Source organism: Andrographis paniculata, unplaced genomic scaffold (genome assembly GCF_009805555.1).
Source record: "Andrographis paniculata isolate CXL003 unplaced genomic scaffold, ASM980555v1 Contig56END, whole genome shotgun sequence".
NCBI lineage: Eukaryota > Viridiplantae > Streptophyta > Magnoliopsida > Lamiales > Acanthaceae > Andrographis > Andrographis paniculata.
Genome location: NW_026137591.1, coordinates 533,745 through 558,006, shown reverse-complemented (window position 1 = coordinate 558,006; position 24,262 = coordinate 533,745). Strand labels below are relative to the sequence as shown.

General features: G+C 32.1%; 2 protein-coding genes across 3 annotated transcripts; both read right to left on the bottom strand.

Moving 5' to 3' along the window:
• Window positions 1-1,916: 1,916 nt before the first annotated feature.
• Window positions 1,917-9,320, bottom strand: LOC127256539 (thioredoxin reductase NTRC-like). The gene is made up of 10 exons (XM_051282590.1): window positions 8,956-9,320; window positions 7,661-7,868; window positions 7,448-7,553; window positions 6,059-6,324; window positions 4,981-5,260; window positions 3,929-4,036; window positions 3,755-3,841; window positions 3,565-3,669; window positions 2,668-2,798; window positions 1,917-2,368 (listed from the first exon to the last, which is right to left on the bottom strand). Exons 1-10 carry the CDS (start codon window positions 9,248-9,250, stop codon window positions 2,308-2,310), a joined length of 1,647 nt encoding a protein of 548 aa, XP_051138547.1. The 5' UTR covers window positions 9,251-9,320; the 3' UTR covers window positions 1,917-2,307.
• Window positions 9,321-11,562: 2,242 nt separating this feature from the next.
• On the bottom strand, window positions 11,563-22,247 carry LOC127256667 (uncharacterized). Of its 2 annotated transcripts, none has more exons than XM_051282788.1 (18): window positions 21,635-22,247; window positions 20,261-20,804; window positions 19,339-19,590; window positions 18,646-18,737; window positions 18,328-18,538; window positions 17,582-17,763; window positions 17,239-17,478; window positions 16,835-17,007; window positions 16,574-16,667; window positions 16,407-16,463; window positions 16,191-16,325; window positions 15,913-15,981; window positions 15,294-15,407; window positions 14,627-14,788; window positions 14,419-14,547; window positions 13,304-13,405; window positions 13,135-13,214; window positions 11,563-12,173 (listed from the first exon to the last, which is right to left on the bottom strand). In XM_051282788.1, the coding sequence occupies exons 1-18, from the start codon at window positions 22,130-22,132 to the stop codon at window positions 11,867-11,869; spliced, it is 3,441 nt and encodes a 1,146-aa protein (XP_051138745.1). In that variant the 5' UTR covers window positions 22,133-22,247; the 3' UTR covers window positions 11,563-11,866. The 2 variants fall into 2 exon arrangements, with proteins under 2 accessions (XP_051138745.1, XP_051138746.1); XM_051282789.1 differs by having other exon boundaries at window positions 16,853-17,007.
• Window positions 22,248-24,262: the final 2,015 nt, after the last annotated feature.

Below are 24,262 nucleotides of genomic sequence, written 5' to 3'. Positions count from 1 at the left end.
TATTTATAAATTATATTATTTAAATTTGAATCTATCAAGTATATTTTGTATTGACCCTTGTTTTAATGATCAATAAGACAATTTTATTATTTTTTCCCAAATTTTTTAACAAGTCACAACTATTTATCATTTCGATCCTTTAACTAAAATATGTTAGAAATAAAAAATGAGTACCAAAATATTGTGACAGTGACATGACACTCCCGGAGTTGATATGGGTTAGGGTTATTTATACCACAATTTTTAATATTCTCTCCGTCTAAATACAATAGTCTTATTTATTATTTTTATCCGTTACAAGATAATAGTCTTATTTACATAAATAACTATATCACTATAAAATTACCATTATTTTTTTTTATTACACAATTATCACTACTTTTTACACTAATATACTCACAAGGACAAAAAAAAATTTATTAATATTTTTTTATCAACTACCAATATAATATTAATATTTTTTAAATATCGTGCTTAACCCAATTAAAACTATATTTATGAAACGAAGGAAGGAAGTACCAAATACTTGGCATATACATTTAATTTTCCAATATATATTGATATTTATATTTATTTTAAAAAAAAAATAAATTTACATCAATATTTAGTACTAAATATTGCTACATGGGTGGTTTACATTAGGGGTGTCAAAAGTAAACCTGACCCGAAAAATCGAATCCGTTCCACCTAAAATTTTTCAGGTTTGGGTTTGGGTATTTCGGGTTTGAAAAAAATCAGGTCGATCCGAACCTGAAATAAAAAAAATTCGTGTCGTGTTCGGATCGTATTTCGGGTTGACCTGAAATATCAAAATAAGATTAGGTTTTGGGTTTCGTAATTCGGGTTGATCTGAAATTTTTATTATTATTATTTTAATTTATAATATTTATATTATTTTAAATATAAAATAATATAAAAATTAAAATAAAAATGATATTTTTTAGGTCAATTTAATTTTTTTTAAATTTTCGGGTCTGTTTCGGGTCCAGTTCGTATCGGGTTTGTTCGGATTTCGGGTGACCTGAAACTAATTCAGGTTTTCAGGTCAACCTGAACCCGACCTGAAAGAATTCGTGTCGTGTTCGGGTCTAGGATTTCAGGTCAGATTTCGGGTTCGGATTGACAGTTTTTTGGTTATCCTCATGGCTCAACCCGACACGAACACGACCCAAAAACACGAATTGACACCCCTAGTTCACATTGTCATATCAACACACATGATAAAATTTCTGTCTAAATATAAAATATTTCTAGAGACTAAAATATAAAAAGTGATACATAAGGACTAAAAAGTACATTTATACAAAGTATTCCTTCCGTTCCATAAATTTTAATATAGACATGAGAATTTAAAAAAATAAAATAATTGATAAGTAATTAATAAATATAATAGTAAAAATAATTATAGTATAATAAAATAATTATATATATATTAAGATTAAAATGATAAAATAATTTAATTAAAATTAAAAAAAACTATAAATTATAAAATTAGAAATGTGATTAAAGTGTATACAAATGATAAATTACATGACATTGACTAAAATAAAAAAATGGACATTTTATGTAAGACAAAGTGAATAATAATAATACTCCATCCGTTCCATAACAATGTATGTATCATTTCATTTTAGTCCGTCCTATAACAAAATATCCATTTTTTTTAGTAGTTGTACTATCTACCTAACATTACAAATACTCTTATAACTTATAATATATTTTACACAAATGTCATTACCTTTTATATTATACATATTAAAGTGAAAAAAAAAATGAATATTTAATTATGGACGGAGAGAGTAATAATAAAAATAAAAATAATAATAATAATAGGAATAAAACAACACATGCATAGATAGAATCCTTATCTAGAGTTGTATTTTATTGAAGTAGTAACAGAAAGTAAGATTTAGGGATTTAAATAAGTAGACAGTTTCCTAAACATGATATTACTAATATATTACCAACCACAGATATTTTCAGATATGCATTTGTTGGGAGATATTTATAAGATATTTTTGACAGATAGATCCATCAAACAAAATCAACCTAAATTAAATAAATCCTAACAATAATTACTTATAACTTTGCACATGCATTGTATTGGACAAATTCAAAATAAATCAAATAATTGAGAAATTAAATCCCAAAAGTGAAGATTGAAAAACCAGTATGCCAAAAAACTATGAGTAATCTGGAAGCAGAATTCATATTGTAATAATAATAATAATAATAAATGAATTGCTAAGAGGCACCTGAGAAGATGAAGGAATGGAGAAGAAGATAGCCCGGATTTTCGACGCTTTCTTATTTGTTTTCCTCGATGAATTGTCTGTACTCGTTCTTCATTTTTACTCCGGACACAGTACTACATAATTTGGATCAATCAGAATCAAATTTTGTTAAAGAAAATCTACATCATTCTCCCTCATGATTTAAAAACTGCAAGAACCCTCGAACTTTTTATTACATTGCACAAAAATTTCTTTTTTCTTAGATTAATTTGTCTCGATACGTTATGTAATTTTTAAAAGATTTTATGCAATATTTTTTAAAACACGAGAAGCCTCCATTTCTAAATTATGAAGGAGAGTTGTGCGGACTTTTCAAACCAATGATGGTTATAAACAATTTAGTGTTAAGAAATGTTACGATTTTTTATTTTACCTGATCAGTTCCTTGTTCTTGAAAAACTGTACACAAGGCGTGCCCATAATACCGGCAGCCTCGGCAATCTCAGGATCCTCCTCAATGTCTATCTCGACTAAATGAACATTCTGATTGTATTCATCTATTACCTACAAGACAAGTTCATAAAATGAGTTCTGTCGTTAATGGAGATCTTGGTGGCGAAAGCATAATAGTAACAAATCCAAGCCAACATATAACGGCTACGGTAAGCACGCCAAATATATATATATATATAGCCCAACACAAAATATAAATTAACAACACATGATTAGGCCAATTCTTTAACTGTTATCTTCAATTCAACACTTATTTACAACAAATATAACTACCTTTATTACATCACTTCTCCTCGTTTTCTTTACCCTAGACTGCCTTTTTATTTTTATCATTTTTTTAATAAAATATTTATTTTTCTTAATCTCCATGCCGGATCCAAATGTTCTAATTTACCGGATTGAGGAAGTATATTACAAATGCAACATATGAACTGACAACACATGACAATAGTTTATAGAGTTCGTTCTATTATTGATTTCAACAATTAGATATATTCATAAAGCACAATAAAGTGTAAATTGTCACTATATAGTTTCAATTAACACTGTCTTTTTTATTTTTATGTACTGATTAGGACTAATAAACACGACACCTTAACCATCCCCCAACAGACAAAGCTTTTTCATTCACAATTTTCATATCCATGTTTTCTTGTCTCGTTCTCACAAATTCTTTAAGCTAAACGATTATTGTTGTATCGTCGATATCCAAATTAACAATAAATCGAGATTATTCAGAGTAAACCACGAAATAAAACTTGCAACGTACAACATAATCGATTAAGAACTAAGTGTTTCCATGGAGTTGGATGTTTACCTTACTAAGAATCGGTTTCAAGGTTCTACAAGGACCGCATGTTGGTGACGTATATAGAACACATAGGAGCCTCGGACTCTCATGATATAGCTTCCGAAGAGCATACTGCAACGGAAAATCATTTAGCGAATAAAAAGAACATAAAATGTTAAGTTAACAATCACGTAAGTTCCTATCGAGGAAGTCACACCTGACCCCGGTGCTTTGTCATTGTGATATCGAAACCTTCTTCTACATCTCTTTCAGTAAGTTCTTTCTTAGCCTCTTCAACAGCAGGCTGTATGGCGCGAAAAAAATATAACGAGTTATGTATTTTAATACAAAGTTTGTAAAGGTAAGAGTGCATTTAAAAAAGATCGATTGCCTGGTGGAATTCGATGAGTAAGTTTTTGCTAGCAAGGTATCTTTCGACTGAGAGAGCTGCAATGCAACCTGATCCAGCTGCGGTTACGGCTTGCCTCCATTCGTGATCCTGGAAAAAGAAAATAATCATGGAACTCGGAAACAGGAAACATCGAAAATGTGCTTCCATGAAAAACTTTAATCTGTATTTGATAATGTATTACACATTGGGATGACAGTCAGCGAAAACAAATCGAACCTTCATGAACTTTTGGTACTATTCATTTACGGTAGTAATTTTTAAAAAAAATATTACATCAAATACTAAGATTAATGGCATACATTAAGTTATTAGTTACCAAGTTGAAGGCAAAACCATTGACAGGAACAACAACGGTATATTTTTCAAGAATGCCTTGTGTGAGAAAATCTACCGAATGTAGAGCTAGTAAAAATTGACACTATACGACAACCTGACACGAAATAATTGAATTTGGATCAAAAATTTTGATCCAATTATGTATACGGGTTGGACAAGAATTGGACGCGATAATAAACGGGTCGGGTTAAGATTGAAACCCTCACCTCGAATCCGATACGACAATCCAGTTATAATATATCAATATTAATTAATATACTATTTCTTATATATATAAAATAATTATAATTTGATAATTTAGCCTACACATTAATACATAACTAAGTTCAATCTTAAATAATTCAACATAATTCACTGTACACATAACACTTGAATCAAAAACAAATTAACATAATACGACAATTCGACCAAAAAATTGGATTTGGATAAAGGATTTTGACTCAATTATGTATACGGGTCAATACGAATTTAACACGAAAATAAACGAGTCAATTTGAACCCAACACGATAATAAACGGTTCAGGTTAGAGTTGAGTGATTTAACCCGTTAAATGTATTCAACTCGAGACGAACCAACAAGAATCGACTTATTGCTAGCTCTAATTCCATGGATTGATAACTTAAAAGTTTCGATATGAGTGAGATAATATGAAGATGACGACAAAGAAAACAAATACTCCCATGCCATGTTTTACCTGTACATCTCCGGCAGCAAAAACTCCCTCAACCGAAGTTTTAGCAGAGCCTTCGAGAACCAAAATGTAGCCTGCAGAATCAAGATCAACCTGGCCCTCGAGCAACTGGCTATTCGGCGAATGACCTATTCCATAAAACAAGCCTTTCACGTCTAAAACAGACTCCTCGCCATTATCAACCTTTCGAACCAACACTCCGGACAGCTGGCCTTTCGTGTTGCTGACAACATCCTTAGCCTCAGTGTTGAAGTGGACCGTAATGTTTGGATTCCCAAATACTCTGAAACATTCGCCATAAGTAACCTGTTAACAAACATTCAGGGAGTTGAAACTTAAAAAACATCGTCATTAGTGTTAGAATATGAAACTTTAACAAACATTCAGGGAGTTGAAACTTAAAAAACATCGTCATTAGTGTTAGAATATGAAACTGAAATTCTCTATTTTAATCATAAGAATTCGTACCTATTTATAATGACGTACAAATTATTTAAATAATGCAAGAATATATATTTTCTAAATATAATTTAACACCTATCTTCAAGCTCAAGATATGATCGAACAAACTTGAATTTGCCAGGAGTGACCGAAAAAAATATGGCTGAAATCTTCCACGAACGAACTTAAATTTGTCATTGACTGAAAGTGGTGTAGCCGTCCACTGGATTATAATCAGAGTCAGAACTCAACACTGTTAGAATTGGAAAAAGGACTCGCTCGTTCACAACGGAATTAGAGTCGAAAACAGGACTCGCTCAATCTTAATAAAGCTGGAGTCGGAAACAGGACTCGCTCGCTCACAACAGAGCTAGAGTCGGAAATATGACTCTCAACGGCGTTAGAGTTGAAAGTAGAATTCTGTCTATGGAGATCGAAGTAGTAGAAACGGAGACAACATGAAAATGACAGCATGATCGTGGATAAAAGCAAATATATCAATAAAATATAAAAATATATACGGGATATAAGGGGTCATTGAGGTACCCGAACAGAATTTAGCTCTGATCCCATCTTAGAATATAAAACTAAAACTCTTTATTTCAATCTTAAAAATACGTACATATTTATAATGACTGACCTATCTTGCATTGCTTTCGATGCCCTTAATTGGTCCTTTCGGATGAGCAAATGGACATGGCGCGCGTATTTAGTCAGGTACAGAGCTTCCTCTGTGGCTGTATCACCTCCCCCAATCACAGCAAGGTCTTGACCTTTATACAATGGCGATGCTCCATCACAAATTGCGCAAGCACTTATTCCTCGACTCCAAAATTCATCTTCTCGAGGTAAATACAGCCTCTTTGCCGTGGCTCCGGTTGCATAGATAATGCTGTTACATTTCACCTGAAATTACATCGAGAGGTAGGTTTCAGGCCAGAGACCTGTTTTAACTAAAAATCTTGGATATCTAATATAGAGGTATCACTTGTCTCCTAAACATAGACTGCAATCAATATGAAAAATGTAAACACTACAAAGGTCTGGATTCTGAATTATTAGATTATTTTTGTATCGATAATCACAAGAGCAATGTATCGAAGCTAATATCGAAGAATGTCACCGATGCTGCAATGCACACTAGCAACTTGAATGTGTGAATTACGAGCACACGTTTATCGTGTTATACATTAGACTGTGTGACTCTACATACCTGGATATATGATTACGTAGTTGTTGACATGTATATAGTAGCAACCACTCTTAATTAGAGCCGGCAAAAATTGATACGATACAACAATCCGATACGAACCCGACACGAAATAATTGAGTTTGGGTCAAGGATTTCAACCCGATTATGTAAACGGTTTGACACAAATCTAATACAATAATAAACGGGTCGAGTTAGATTGAGGCTCTCAAGTCGAATCTGACACGACAACCCGATTATAATATAATAATAGTAATTAATATATTTATTATATATGTAAAATAATTATAATTTAATAATTAGCCCACATTAATTTAAACTAAATTCAATTTTAAATAATTCAGCATAATTTATTGTACACATTACACTAACCAACAAAAACTAACAAAAACATTGACAAAAAATAATTGAATTTAAATCAAGGATTTTGACTTAAGTATGTATACGGGTCAACACGAACCCGACACGATAATAAACAGATCGGATTAGTGTTGAATTATTTGACCCATTTAAAATATTCAATCCGACACAAACACGACAAGAATTGACCCATTGCCAACTTACTCTTAAAAGTAGTCCACATGCAAGATTTGGCATAAATCTACCTTACACATGAGCATGCGCGTTGGAAGACTATATAATATGTAATTAATGATGCATTTTCCTAGAAGTTTAATATTTTAGATGGGACGATCATTTACACGAATCAGCTATCAAATCAACAATCAAACCTCAATCGGAAATTCAAACCACATAATTCAGGCATCAGAATGTCAACAGTTTCGGGACAAGGGGAATGGTCGTAAAATTATAAATCACCTGGCGTTCGCTGCTTTTCACTGTAAAAGGGCTGTTCTTCACATCGATGAATTCCACATCTTCTTGATGTAATTCTGCTCCCCATCGCTCAGCCTGCTGTCGCATCCTAATGAAGAAAACAAACAAGTTCAGCATTATTCAGTCTAGGAAGAAACTGAAGAATGTTACAGAGGATCAATCAATCGAGAAACGAAGCTCTAAAAATCCAAGAACCTGTCCATTAAGTCTGGACCTGTAATACCATCTGGAAATCCAGGAAAGTTCTCGACTTCAGTTGTGGTCATCAGCTGTCCTCCCGGCACACCGCCAATTTGGAATCCTTCGAACACTACAGGCTTCAAGTTGGCTCGAGCAGCGTATGTTGCTGCTGTGTATCCAGCAGGACCTGATCCTACAATCACTACATTCTCAACGGCCTCGGCTGCAATAGAGAGATCGACAACGGATTTAGTAATTTTACAGAGTTCTAGAGATTTATACATAAATTCAAGCAAACAATGCTACTGCTTTCTAAGATAATTTAATCACGATTCATTCGACCTTTTCGAATAGCCTATAACATGCGCAACTTTAGTTGATTCGAACAAGAAAGTTTGCAGTGATTGAAAAACCATCAAAATGGATGAGATTTGTTTTTAGCCGTTTATTTGTGACATTTGTTTTTCCATTTTACTATTCCAATAATTTTTTCTCCCCAAAAATATCAAATCAAACACCAACTTTTTATTTATTATATAACATTAAATTAAATTTTACATTCAAAACTTGACATCAATACATATTTATATCACATCAAACTACTATTTCAATTCAAAATTTTATTATTCAAAACCAAAATCCCACTAGTAAAACAGATAGGCTCAATCAGTTTGTGAATTTAGCTCGATTGGATTCGGTTATAGCTCGTTTGGAAACGTTATTGAGTCAAGCCAAACAGTATAAACACACTTATTTTGTTAACAAAGTCTCATGGACCGAATTTTTTACAGACGCTTTGTTTGTGAATGTTCATTAAAATATACATATAGTTATAAAATTATAATTATAAAATAAATAAAATATTATATTACTTTTGTCTTATTTATTTTGGGCGTGTTAATTTTTTAATATTAATTATTATATTAAAATATAGTAAAAAAATTATAAAAATATTTTGATTATCGTTTAGAAGCTGAAACATAGAATAAATATAAATTTTAAAAAATAATAAATTAAAATATCATACATATCTAAAGACTCTGACTTCAATTTCAAATTCAATACAGCCATAGATATAATAATTTCACAGCTATTAGACGACGACGACGAGCATCCGTAAATTAACAGAGAATCAAACTTCCAAACACCAAAATCGACTTAAATTTCAATTTCCACTTCAAAAATTAAACTCTACGCAAGCAATTCTCTCAAATACTCATCTAAATTTCGATTAACTCAACCAACTCTCCACTCCAACTCCAATTAATAATCACGCAGCAAATTTCAAAATTAAATCTCAATAGCGATACCTGATGAGGAGGAGGAGCTAGGCTGTTCTTCCGCCGCGACGCGAAGCTTGGAAATGGAACCAGACACTCGAGCGGGAAGCAACCGAGTTGGAACGCCAAATGCTCGAAATCCGCCAGCAAAGACGATGAAATTGCGGCGACGAGGAGAAGGAATGGGAGCTGTGGAAGAAGCTGCAATGGAGGTTGAGCAGAGGTGAGCGCGAAATCGGAGTCCGGTGACCGGTCCGGCGGCGTTGGGAAGGGGAAGAGGAAGAGGAGCGAGGAGTGATTGAGGTGCAGCAGGCATGGCCACCATTGGTTCTCAGTGAGGGAATGTTGCCTCCATCCATCTTCATCACTATCATATCCTCTTTTCCTTACGGACCTTAACAAATAACAAACACACACGCACACTTACGTCAAATATTATGGGTGTGTTTGTTTGAAGGATTTTGGTGGATTTCCACTATTCATCCAATTTTTTTTCCCCAAAAACATCAAATCAAATACCTATTTTTTATTTTTTATATTATACTAAAAATCAATTTTACATTCAAAATATCACATCAAACCCTATTTATATCACATCATACAACTATTCAAATTCAAAATTTTTACTATTCAAATCCCAACTCAAAATCCAAAACCCCAAACAAACACACCCTATATATATTTTTTCATTAAATAATAATACTTTTTCAACTCGTCCAAATATATACATATATTTAGGATGTGTTTGTTTTGGGATTTGGATTTTGAGTAGAAATTTGAATAGTAAAAATTTTGAATTTGAATAGTTGTATGATGTGATATAAATAAGTATTGATGTGATATTTTGAATGTAAAATTGATTTTTAGTATAATATAAAAAATAAAAAATAGGTGTTTGATTTGATGTTTTTGAGGAAAAAAATGGATGAATAGGGTAAATCCAATCCAATCCCCCAAACAAACACACCCACTAGTATATAAACTTCATTGTTTTAATATAAACTTCATTGCTCCCACATTTGAGCTTTTACTTGTCATTTTTATTTTGGGTTTTAATTTTTAATAGTAAAATTTTGAATTGAAATAATTATTTGATGTAACATAAATATGTATTTATGTGATATTTTGAATATAAAATTAAATTTTGATGTAGTAAAATAAATAAAAAATGAGTATTTGATTTGATGTTTTTAGGAAAAGAAAAAATTAAAAATAGTAAAATCGAAAACCAAATTTCACAAATAAACACACCAGAACAATTTTGTATATTTGTAATTTAAATAAAAATTAAGGAGTATTTTGGTTGTAGTGTATGATTATTTTGACTAAAAAAATAAATAAATACTTTAAAGTGGAGCGGACGAAAATGATAAAAAAGTATTTTAAATTGAGACAAATAATATATATATATAATTGTTGATTATAAAAAAATATATATATTTTGAGAATATTATTATAATAATTTTTTATCATTTCAAATATTTTGTAAAAAAATTTACTTTTTCCGTTCTATATATGATAAATTATTTAGAGTACGTGGGTTTTAGTTTTTATGTTTGAATTTTTGAATAGTAAAAAATTAATTTGAAAATTATTTGATGGGATAAAAATAGAAGTTCGATGTAATATTTTGCATTTATAATATAATTTAAAATAAATAAATAAATGTTTGATATGATATTTTTGGAGGAAAAAAAATTAAATTAAATAGTAAAAGTTATGGTAAAACTACACAAGAACACAATCTATGTTTTTTACAAAAAAAAATTAAATAGACAGTATTAAGTGTATAATTTATTTTATATTTTGAAGATATTGAAAGATAGTTGTGGATAATATTAAAATAAAAAATATTATAAAATATATAGAACCAAAGAGTACAATATATTTTTGTTAAAAATTGTAATAAAAAATATAAAATCAAATAAGATTTCTTAAAAAAAAATAATATTTCTTACATATTTATTATTTTTATATTAAATATACAATTCTTTCTGCCTCGTATAAAAAAATTATTTCATCAAAATATTTTAAAAAACAAATACAACCAAAGAATTACTATATAAATATTGTGCTGACATGTGGCAAGTAGCGCAGAACCAAAATTCAATCAAAGGAGAGAAATTTTTAAGATTTACAAAATAATATTTCATCGATACCACTCCAAAGGACCTATTTACTTTTATAAAAAATTAATAAATAATAATTAAAATATATTAAAGAAATGACAATTTCACCCTTTTAACTTTATATATAAAATAATTATATATATAATATTTATTATTTAAATAAAAATTAAAATATTAATTTCGAATAGACAAACAAAAATAGGAAAAAAATACTATGAATTAAAAAGAATAAAATCCTCTTTTTGTCCTTTACGCGGAAGTTTTAGTATATTAATGTCGCATAGGTAACAATACAATAAATAAAAAGGTAAAACTAAATATCTATTTTCTATTTTTTTTTTTATATACTACTAATCAATTTTTTATTCAAAATATTACATCATAAAACTATTAAATTTAATTTTTTTTACTGCTCAAAACTCAAACTTAAAATCCAAACCCTAGAGCAAACACACCATAAAAGGACTGCACCACAAGATGGACAAGCCCAAACATGCTGAAATAAGAATCACAATAAATATACATACATATGTATATATATATATATAAATTACTATCAAAATTCATTTTCCTTAACATAAATTTATCATAATTAGCAAAAGTATTCAACTGGAAATGAAATATCATACCTTTCCATTGTTCCAAAATCTTGCCATGGCTAAAATGTATCTCCTCCATCCTCATTTTTCCTTTCTTTTTTTTTTTCAACCCATAACTCTTCCTCAGTCGGGCTTTGGGCTAGACATGCTCGGCGTCCTCAAGATCGACACCAAAATGTAGTCTACATCCCGGATTTCTATACCATCATCTTCCTACCCTTTTTTTTGTTTAGAAAATTTCACCTCAGCGCCCAGTTTTCGGAATTTACCCTTATTGTTCCCGGAGGCTGTCTTGTCCTTTTGTTTATTTTTGTCGGGGAGATTTTTTTTGAATCCGCGACCTTGAGGTTTTCTAGACTCGTCCCTTTGCAGATTTTTATGTTCCGACTGTCGCCCACCTCTGTGAATAAATTTCCCAGGATTTTGTTTGCTGAATTTCTTCCTTTTCCCGGGTTCAGTATATCCGTCTTCTTTGGACGAGACCACGGTAGATTCTTCTTCCCTTTTCCTCTTTGGATGCCTGAAATACAGCTCACTAGATTTGTTACTCATCTAAAAGTCTTGATCATATGTAAAATGACTCTCTATTAATTTTCGATTTCTACACTTGTAGGCACTATTCACATGTTTTTTTCAACATTCTACTACCTCTGTCTGATATAATTATGAAACTTTGTTCGATAAGTAGACAAAAAATAAAGTGAGATTATTATGAAAAATTTATTAAAGGGTTACGTTAAAAAAAAAAAAATAGTGAAGAAATAGCTGCAAGTTGATTGTTGTTTTCTTTAAAATGATAAAAATAGTAAAAAAATAGTGAAGAAATAGCTGCAAGTTGATTGTTGTTTTTTTTAAAATGATAAAAATTTACTATAAATAAATTACTCCCTCCGTCCCACCTACCGTTTCACATTGTTCCACATTGTTGTTTATGTATGTCCTACGTCTCATGTCACTTACAGAAAATGATTACATACATAATATCATTTTAAATTTTATAATTATTTTAATTTTAATTAGACTAATTACTTATAATCTATAATTATTTTATACTATAGAATAATTATTTTTACTAATACATTTTTAATTATTCATTGACTATACTTATCTTAAATTCTGGTATCTACAGTAACCCGGACACGCTACGGAGGGAGTTTATCTTAGCAAATAAGCAAAAAAAGAAAACTGACATAATTTATACTGAAGGAGTATTATTATTATTTTTATTATGAGGTGAAAAGTTCGAAGTAAATCCCAAGTAGAACTTAATAATCTCCAAATTAAGCCGATAAATAAGTCACACTAGGCGAACCATGTATGGCAGACAAGACTTGAAAGTGTCGGGAGTTTAAACCTCATGGTAAGAAATAGAGGTTTTTTTCAAACTCCTAAACTATAGGTATTTTCCACTCAAAAAAAATTGACATAAATAATTATTGCCAATAATATATAGAAGTTGAGGGCAGGAATCGAAGTCACACCTTGTAGATGATGTACCGGAAGCTTGTTGCTTATCGTCTTTGCTTCCATTGTCTTTACTACTATTCTTTCCATGACGATTCTGCAGCAATACGTACGCATCAAAAACATAAATTTAGCAACACGGAAACAAATGTCCTACAGCTAAAATTAGGTAAAGACGAGAAGTACCTCTACAACACCCTGCACGAATTCCTTGTATTTCTCAGGTGCAAGAGCCTTAACGGCTGCCGTGCCGCACTTCCTGATCATTATCTCCAAGATCACCACCACCTGTAGTGAAAAGAATATGAGATCGTTCGTACAACTTTGGAAGAGAATGAGTTCCCATTGGCGTAAAGCTAAAGTCAATTGTAGAATGAGACAGTATTCCTAATATACTACACAGTATTTGGTTAGTGTAAAGTTGTTAAACGAATCGGTAGCATGAGTACCAAGGTTGACCTGGCTCATTAACAGCTTGATTTGACTCATTTATAAAGATAAACGAGTCAAACTCGAACTCGAAAATTATTCTTTCTATAATTGAGCAGAGCTCAAGCTCGTTAGTCATGGTATAATTGAGAATAAAAAAAATATATTTAATTTATACATTAAAAAATATATAATATATATAAAAACTGAGCCTGGGGAGAGCATGAACCCAAGCCTAAAGAGTTAAGCTTGAGCCACTATTTTAGCTTGAATCTTAACCGGCCAAATCAAGCCAGCATCGGTAACATTGCTCGACTCATATAAACGTTCTAATTACGTGCCTATAAAAATTTGAAGCAGTGGCATTATATCCTATATAGGGTGTGTTTGTTTGGAGGATCTTGAAAGATTTCCACTATTCACACAGAATTTTCCTCTCAACAATATCAAATCAAATACCTATTTTTCACTTTTTATGTTATACTAAATTTATATTCAAAACATCACATCAATACTTATTTAAATCACGTCATACAACTATTTCGATTCAAATTTTTTACTATTCAAATCCCAATCCAAATTCTAAACCTCCAAACAATCACACCCTATCTAAACCACCAAATAGTTATTTGCAAATAGAATATAGATAAGGAAAAAGATGCTGGACTAAGCTGAGATTCCAGGGCATGGGCATCATCAATAAAATATATATATATATAAAATAAATAAATAATTTGTGGCTATGGTGATAGGATTCAGAAGGGATTTGCAAGGAGTCAGCAAAAAGCTAAATAATTCTAATCACAACTCAAAATTGATAATTGGTCCATAAACTGTAACTGAAGATGAAAGCAACAGTAAAGCCCACGGACCTTGGCCTTGAAATGATGGCGAGAAACAGATGACCAACGTATAACTCCATCCATTATTTCCGGAAGAAAATGTTGCAGATCACTTGCTTTTAGACATGAAACTAGAACTTTCACAAAGCCCAAAACAGCCTGGTAAATTCAGATCATAAATAGTATCAACACAATGAATGTTAAGTCAGAGAAATACATGGAAGGCAGGAAAACTTACCTTTATAACCTCAATAGCTTTGCTGTGCAACAACTCCATAACTGTTGGGACTACATCGGCCATCGATAAACAGATACCAGGGTCGTTGTAAACAAATACTGAGAGTGCAGATACCACCCCACTCTTTATATGGGGAGACGAACCTGAGAGATAACCTGTAATCTGGAAATGAGAATAACTAAGTCATTTCCCCAACATGATACAGTTAAAACTAACAATATGCCTCCTAAGATATGACAGACTGAAAGCATATGGCATTCTATTGGAGCAATTTGTTTCTTCGCAATGTAGGAGAATGCAGTCACTACTCTTTGAGTGTGCAATTCAATTGGCCAATAATCCTCCAGCCAGGAAAGCCAAACTAAGAAAGCCATGTATGACAGGCTCAACCTAAAAAATGTCGGCAAGGTTTAGCCGGTGACCATATAATCACAAGCTACCATACCACACCAACTCGCTCACCCTTATGACTTATGAGGCAAGTTCAGATCATTTTGTGTGATTGTTAGTGTTAGATATGAATAGGATTCTTCAAATTACCGCAAGTGAGATTACATGCATTCTATACAATAATTATCCAAACAAATAAACTCCGATAATCCTATCATAATTTAACTCTATCCTAACTATGTAGGTAAAAACAAATAGGAAAGTATTGTAGTCTTACCATGGCCAGAAGTTTTTTATACAAGTCATCTTGAGAAACATCTGACGAGTTCCTTAACTTTGAACTTATCCCATTCAATGCATCATAAGCAAGTCTCCTGCCTTCTTCATCATACTGAACTTCAAAGAACTTAGGTATTAGGAAGAACAAGTAAACACAACCAAGAACAAAAACTAGAATTAACACTTATTGAGATCCTTCATATAACCATGTAAAACAGGGCAACACTGACACAAGTGTGAGTGTGTGGTTGTGTTTTCACAACACAATCATCACTAACCCATTTTTTCCTTAAAAAATAAAAAAATAAATGAAACACTTACTTTTCCCCCAAAAAAATTCACATCGAACACATATTCTCAATTTAAAACATTACATATAAAATATATGTTTTCTTTATAAAAAACACATCAAACAGATATTTAAATTCACAATTTTATTATTCCCAGCACAAAACAAAACACCAAAACACAATCACACACCCAAATTTTATAGCTACAAAAGCAACATGCTGAAAAGATTAAATATACTGTATTATATGTATGCTTAATTGAATCTAGAGATAACGATTAAATAATTTTGGAAAGAATTGAATAAGATATCCGAAAGTAGCTCTTACATCTTTTAATGCAAGAATAATCTCATTCAGAATAAGGAAGGTCTCTGTATTCTCCTCATCACTGTTTTTCTGCAGCACAGAAAAGCCAATACCAATTTAAATATTAAACAGAGAAACAAAAAATGAGTAAAGAAGCATATGAGCTCATAAAATGAATGAAGATGTTAACAAACAAGCCAACCAAGAAATACTGCTTTTGCTTAAGAAAATTATCACATCATAGTATAACAATTCATTCAAAGGACTACGAAAAGTTTAATGTTTAGACCAAAGCCTACCTTTAATGCATGAATCAACAAGGGCTGCAAACAAGTAAATCGACTTTTAAGTAACATTGAATTGGATGCAGACGTCATCCCGGCCAATAAACCCATCACCACATTAAATTGAGAAGAGCAAAACGAAGAATTACTCTGCAGAAATGCCAGAAATAGTATAGAATCAAAACATATATATGTATGAGATCCAAATTTTACATTAAGTTGAATAGAAACCTCGAGTATTCTGCTGAGGGTTTGATATGCTTCGATCTGGACAGCCTCATTGCTCGACTAGAATAATACAAAATAATTATTATTATTTAGAAAAAATAAAACAGACTGATGTAATAGAATAATCAATATATAAACATTTGAAAGTAAAAAGTTTGGGTATCAACAACCTGCAAAGCATGCTTAACAAGAGAAAAGAGTAGATTGGCCAGATCCTCATCAGCTCCCTCAACAATGCAGGACGCAAAATCCAGGATCAGACACCTTCACACAAATATAGTGAGAAAAATTGTGAATCGATACAGTAATAAGATGTGAAGGATGTTAGTCCATTCACAAACAAAATTCACCTGAAATCAATAAGTAGATGCATATGACTAAATGTCATATTGAAGACAAAGTTTACTAAACAAAAGAAATAAAAAGGGCACCTCTTTTCATCTGTTAACCTGTTCTCTTCTTCCTGGACTGGACCATCAGCAACAAACTCTGGTTTTCCATGTTCACCAGTCTTGGCAAGAAGCTGATATTTCTCAAGCGAAGCAACAAATAAATGTTTTGTTACTGAAACATTGCTGATAGAAGCCAAGCATTTGATTGCACCCTACGCACGAACAATAAAATTAATTGTCACATCCCACTAGTAAATTTATTTAGGGTAAGGGAAACATCGGAAAATTCAATGGGCACAGAAAGCAAATCAAAAGGCATATGCTGAACTCCACCATTATCAACCAGTACATAAGCATAGAATTAGCCATTGTCTGGTGCCAAATAATGAGACAAAATTTAGAGGGTGGATGAGAAACTATTGAGTTTTATAAATTAGGTAAACCTTTATATGTTCCCGTTCCATTGGAGGGCTCTCAAAGAAGACATCTGTTAAAGCCTCAAGCAACTCTGGAGCGTACAAAGCCAAAGCCTCAATATTTTTCTTTGCTGTCTTCCTAGTGTAAAAATGTCTTCCTTTGACATCTATATCCCACCCAGCAAGATTGCTAACCCCTTGAGACTCAATCAGGCCTTCAGACCCCTGACCAGAAGCATGTGCAATTTTATTTCCGTTTACCAACTCCTGTGTCAGAAATACAACACGCGAAATCATCAACTCATGAACAAAATCCAAACCAATATGTTACGGAAACAGATAAAATATACAAGAATATGTAAAGGCAAACCTGCAAACCAACAGCAATATCCTCAAGCATAAATGACTTCTCTTTGATAAAAGGTATTAATAACTTGGCTAGGGCCTCAAAACTATGATGAATATCATTTGGTCTGCGACAAAAGGCAGGAAACAGTCCCCAGCATGCACGGGCATAAGCCTGCAGATCTTGCCCAATCACTGATTTTTTAACTGGAAAGGAATGCAGATTTAAACTCCAGCGGCAGATAAAAAGTTGCATAAAACTGTAACATGGAGACTAAAAACTTTTTGAATCTAACTGATTCAAAAACATACTTAATTCAATGATTCATAGAGACTGAAGATAACTGGGTTGGAAAACATCCTCCTCAATATGACTGGAGACTATCAAGCATGTCTCACAAGAATACTACTCATTCCGTCCACAAAGTGTATGTTTGTTTGAGTTGGACATGAGTTTTAACGAGGTATTTGAGAATGAGTGAGTTAATGAGGTGAGATGAAACTTTTTATAAACTGAGTGTGTTTGATAGATGGAGGGAGCATTAAGTATCATCAACATTCTCAATTTATGTAGTCAAGATTCAAGACTCATCATGGTAAACTACAAATAGAAATCGAAGTCATTGGAATCCCCACACAAAAAACGCATATCTCCTAATGTCTTAATTGGGAGAAGTTCAACTTTTCCTTTCGAAGAAGTGATAAGGCATTACTACGCTGACACATAAATGTAAAAAAATAAGATACACAGACAAAAGAGTAAAAATGTACCTTTACGGGACCCATTCTCAAAAGATTTAGCAAGAGGTGCAATGTGATTCATGAAAAACTGCAGTGATGAGCCAACTACATATTTCTTTAAAATGGGTATTAACCAAACATTTGAGCACGAAGAATTTTTGGTTCTGAAGGAAAGTGGAACCAACAGGAGTAATTTCTCAGGCCCCATGGCAATAACAGCAGATCCAATGCAGCCCTCAAGCTGCAACGATGAACAAATGAAATCACAACCAAAATGGCCAAACTAACATAATGGGGGGGAGGGGGGAGGTTGAGAAAGATAAGGGGGGAAACTCCGTGAATCCTTACATATTGAGTTTTTGAAGCATTTGCAGGAGTAGCATTCATCATATCAGCAAGCTTAAGGAGTAAATTCTTCATAAAGATGTCGGATTTCTCACCTAAAAATAAAAAATTGATTAAATGATAATTTCAACCTCTATTGGGGGAAGAAATTGAATATTCACTATATAGGGTTTACGATAAGAATAAATACAAAGAGAACTCTAAAGTCCAAACATACAGCAATTTTCAGACATTTTCCATTGGTTAGTATTATAACTCTCACAAACACATGGATGCATTAATATTTAAACTCAGTCTATCAGTATCATTACTGCAGAAGTCGTCATTGTTATACGAACTCCAACTATTACATACAACTGTATACACATGCAAAAATCAATCAAATAATCAGTTATTCAGTTTAAAATATTATTTAATAGAAAAAACTATGTGTTATTTTACCATCATTTAAATAATTTTTTTTTAAAAAAAGTACCAGGACACAAACTATAGTGTTTTTCAATTTGTAATTATTAGGGGTGTGGTTGGTTTGTGTGTGTGTGTGTGCGCTTGTATTTTTCTTTAAATCGTATGTGATGTTTTGGAAGAGGAGATAGTGTCTTTTTAGTGGGAAGCATCGGGAATGAATAGTAAAGAAAGATAAAAATATAATTGCGAAAAGAACAAAGGCTAGGAGAAACAATCCATGATACTCACCAAGTTGCAGTAACAGAAAAGATACTACTGAAAAGAAGTGCTCGTCCTGAATTTGAGACGAAGAACACAGCAAACTGTAGAATGTGGCACATGTGGATTCTATTGCTTGGAACACTGCATCGTTTATCACCTTTTTGTCCATTTCTTGGCTTTCAATGTCGGAAAGAGTTTTTACATCAACATGTTGATCTATCAGTTCTCTAAGTATAGTTGAAGTCTGTAAGGAAACATCACCCTTGCAGGTCAGAAGACCTGAATGGCACATGTAAGAGATCAGAAAAACATCTAGACAAAAGATGGGGGGGGGGGGGGGGAGACATACATCAATCAGTGAAATGCAGATTCAGAAACTTTAAATTATAGCAATTCAGAAAAGTTTCCAGCATGAAGAGAACTTCACTGGCAAGATAAAAGGACAAGAAAAAATTAAATGAAAACAAACATCATTCTCTATCAGCCTGCACACCGACAAAACTTATGGAATTAACTAGGACCTCCAGTTGGAGGAGAGCAAAGTTTAGAGAGCTCTTTCCTAGAGTAAGCTTCACTGCTTAAGTTCACTTTTGATTTGTTCTTTTCCTAGAGTAAGCTTCATGCTTAAATTCACTTTTGATTTGTCAACTCCACTTTCTTTTAGGTTAAAAACATTAGTCAAAACTGCACTTTTTTTTTTCTAAAATAGCACCATCCGTGTGTTGGTAAAAAACAAGAGGTTCATGCAACAACCACTAATTTGCTTCTAATGCTATTTAGCTTGCTTAATCAGGCAGATGAAACTAGCAGTTTCAAAATTTGGTAACCGAAATAGTAAATGTAAGCAGCAGTAGAAATATATATGTATGTCTTAGAAAAGAAATGCACTTATTGCGTGCATGAAGAGCGTTCAAAAGAAAATGGAAAAAAAGGAACAAAGAAAGGATACCTGCAAGAGACTCGATTAACTTGGGAAAATAGGTGACCCAATCACTTGAATCGCCAACATGAAGTTTACCTAAAGCAATTTTGGCTATTGTAGCAGCCAACAATACACTGTCAAGCGGATTCTTTTCCCTCAAAGATATGTATGAAACCAATGGTGCAAAGATGTTCTCAGCATTAGAGATTACTATATCAGCGCCTGAAGTTTCAAGTATAGGCAAAATAACATCAAAGATATGCCGTGTTATCACCGAGAACTTGGAGCTCAATATCTTCAACAATGGAGGCAGTATTTTCATGATAATTTTAGGAGAAAGATACGGAACAACATGCTTCACCACATTCAACATATGAAGAACTTCCTGGTCTTCAGGCTTTAGCATTGTTTCATTTTTTGATCGGGCTACAACATCTAAGGTGGCCATCTCTGAGGCCACTGGGATGCGATCTTTAAATAACGAATATATTCTTTTACTCCCTTTTGAGACCACAGACGATTCAAAAGACTTGAAAACTGTCAAGAGACAATCTAGAGCACATTTCCTAACCTGAAAGAAGTAAACAAACAAGAATATGGGATCTGATCATTAATGCTATCTTATACTTGATAAAAGGAACAAATACTGTTCTTTAAATCTTTAACCCTGAAACCATTAAATCCAATATGCACCTTGTAACTGTGTAAGAGCTAACTGATTAATCCAGCTACTGTTTGTTGTTCAATACATCAGTTCACATAATCACATTATCATTGATACAACAAATGATGCGTGAATCTTAAATAGATGCATTATACCCTAAAGAATCAAATTCTGTTGGCAGATAGACTCCACTGACAAAAGAGTACAATAAACTACGAAACGATTAGAGCTATTAAACGAGCTAAATAGCTCACGATCCAAACTGACTAAGTCATTTATAGACATAAACGAGCCAAACTCAAGCTCAAAACTCACTACTTTTGTAAGCAAGCCGAGTCGCGGGCAATTCAATTGAGCTGTTAGTAATGATATATTTGTATTATTTTATAGATTAATATAATATTTACAATTTTTTATATCAAAAATTACATTTATTAATGAAATTTATGCATTAAAAATATATATAATATATATGAAATTCGAGCTCGACTTGGAGCCTAACAAGCCGAGCTAGCTCGAATCCCGAAGGAGCCGAGAACATGTACCAATACCCTCGACGTCAAAACAGATGCTCAACTAGCTCGACTAGTTTAAGGTTTAACAGTTCTAGACATCGATGAACAACTTGTAGAAGCAAATAACGAATTCTTAGATCAGTTAAGCTTGCAAATTCTTAAACTGCATTCCAAGTAGAAAAGAATTTCATGATTTGTGCTGAACAGTATCAAAAAACAAACCTTTGGCCGCTTATCCAGTGAAAATTTCAAAAGCCACTCGAAACCTAAAGAAATCGAGTCCCACTCCTTCACATTGCAAAATTCCGCAAGCAAAACGCCCACACACTTCACGACGGCCCTAACACCAGAGGTCCCCAACCTACCCCCATTCTCCTCCACCGACGTCACCAAAACCCTAACCGCCTCTCCCGCTTTCTCCGCCTTAATTTCGCCTTTACCGACCAACGGAAGCACGATCGAAAGCAAAGAGGTCAGCGCACCAAGAGCATCGGCGTCGAGGTTCTCGAAATTGGAGAGAGAAGTGATGGTGGCAGCAAAGTAGGATATCGGTGTCAGCGGAAAAGACGATGATTGAATCATGGAGCGAGTGGCGCCCGCGGCGGCGCATAGGTGGCGATGCTGCGCGGCGGAGGAGCGAGCGTAACGAGTCAGAAGCTGTTGGCATATATCCGAATCTGCAGCGAAGGTGTTTAAAGCTTCCGTGGCGGACTCCTCCATCTCGCCGACGTTGAATCGGTCGGCCGACGGTGGCGCCAAATTCCGATGAGAGGTTTATGAAGAAGGGTTTTAGAGTCGAATTAAAATTGGGACAAGATTGAAATTGCGCTGTGCGATTGTGCCTTAATTTTGCCCTAAGTATTGGGCTTCAAAATTATTTATTGCAGAATGGGGCCTGGGCTTTTTGGATTTAAAATAAGGGCCCTAATAAAATACACTAGGTACTATTTCTAGAGCTTGTTTGGCTTTTATTTGAAATTAATTTAAAATATTATACTAATTTAAATTTTTATTTAAACATATATAATCATGGCAAATAATACATATTTAATAGCGCATAATATAATTTATTAATTTTACATAAAACTTACACATAGGGTGTGTTTGTTTGGGGGATTGGAATAGATTTTCACTATTCATCCCATTTTTTCCCTCCAAAAACATCAAATCAAACACCTATTTTTTATTTTTTATATTATACTAAAAATAAATTTTACATTCAAAACATCGCATCAACATCTATTTATATCATATCATACAACTATTCAAATTCAAAATTTTTAGTATTCAAATCCCAACTTAAAATCCAAAGCCCCAAACAAACACACCCATAATATATTTTCACAAAATATATTATTTTATTAATTCTAGTACAATAAATATATTTATACAACATAATATAAATATAAAAAAATTGCACATTACATGATTCTATACAACACGATTACATGTTGTTATATATAAAAGTATGTATTATATCTAAAAGTATGCATTATTTGTTTTGATTATATGTGCTAATTAGATAAATAAACACGCGCTAACTTTTGAAGGGTATTGAAGTTTTTAAATTTCGGAAATAATAAAATTCTAATATTTAATTGATATTTTACAAGAGAAAAATATATATTTAATTTAATTTTAAAAAATTAGTCAAAGTTCAAAATTATTGTCGTGTAACCAAAACTAGATTTGTTTGTTTTGTCTATGTTTTGGTTTTTTATGTGACTTATAGAATTGTGTAATTAATACTCATTAAAAATAAAGTTAAATTGCACAAAATTAATTCGTTGTTTCACGAAATTGCGTCAAATTCCTTATATTTTTAAAATTGTGTCAAACTCTCTTATGATTTCATAAATCTTGCGTCTAACCCCTCGGAGGTCCTTATTTAACACTTAAATGCGCTCAAACTGCGAATAAATTTTATAATTTAAATTTCTAAACCTCTAAAATTACAAATATATTTATTTTTTTATATTTAGCTTTAAAAAACAATAAAAATAAATTCTTAAAACTTAAGAAAAATAATTATTTTTCAATATATTTATTATTTTTTAAGGCTAAATATAAGGAAAAATAAATATATTTATAATTTTAGAGGTTTAGAAATTGAGACACTAAAATTTATTTATAGTTTAGACGTATTTATGTCAAATACCGTTAAATAATGACCGCCAAGGTATTAGACGCAAAGTTTATAAAACCACGAGGAGTTTGACGGGGTTTTAGAAGTACAGGAGATTTGATGCAATTTCATAAAACAACAGATAAATTTTTGTGCAATTTAGTCTTAAAGATAATAAATATACATATTATATTATTTTTGATATATTTTATTTATTTATTTTACAAAACAAACAAATCCCAAATTTTCTATAGATCTCCGACACAGAGTAATAATAGATTATAGATCGAGTGCAATCGTTAGGTCGTGTTTGGATTGCCGAATTTAGCTTGGCAATGAACATATAAATCCTTTTGTTGGGCTGGCGCAATCTGCTTAAGGAAATTTGTACATTTTGTCGTGCCACCAAACAGCACCCAATACATACTACACAAATAATGATGTAAAGATTTTTGTGCAAATATTTTGGAATTTTTTATACTCCTCAAGTATCCATTTGCTTTTAGCACGTATTTTTAGAAATATTAGTATTATATTGAGATATAGTACGAATAAAATAGAAATAACTAAAATAATCTTATTAGTACGTGTGATATAAAAATAATAATATTTGTGTAATATACTGTAAGTTGTAAGGGTATTTGTAATATAAAGTAAATAATACAATTACTAAAAAAAATAGATACTTTATTATATGACGGTCTAAAATAAAAAAATTAATATTT

Excerpts from the sequence above, each read along its gene's own strand:
- LOC127256539 (XM_051282590.1), bottom strand. The coding sequence starts at position 9,250 with ATGGTGGCCATGCCTGCTGCACCTCAATCACTCCTCGCTCCTCTTCCT. Across the intron at positions 6,325-7,447 it reads TGAAAAGCAGCGAACGCCAG|GTGAAATGTAACAGCATTAT; the intron begins GTGATTTATAAT and ends ATGTAATTTCAG. Across the intron at positions 5,261-6,058 it reads TCGAAAGCAATGCAAGATAG|AGTATTTGGGAATCCAAACA; the intron begins GTCAGTCATTAT and ends CGAATGTTTCAG.
- LOC127256667 (XM_051282788.1), bottom strand. The coding sequence starts at position 22,132 with ATGGAGGAGTCCGCCACGGAAGCTTTAAACACCTTCGCTGCAGATTCG. Across the intron at positions 18,738-19,338 it reads TTTTCTGTTACTGCAACTTG|GTGAGAAATCCGACATCTTT; the intron begins GTGAGTATCATG and ends TTTTATTTTTAG. Across the intron at positions 18,539-18,645 it reads ATGCTTCAAAAACTCAATAT|CTTGAGGGCTGCATTGGATC; the intron begins GTAAGGATTCAC and ends TCATCGTTGCAG.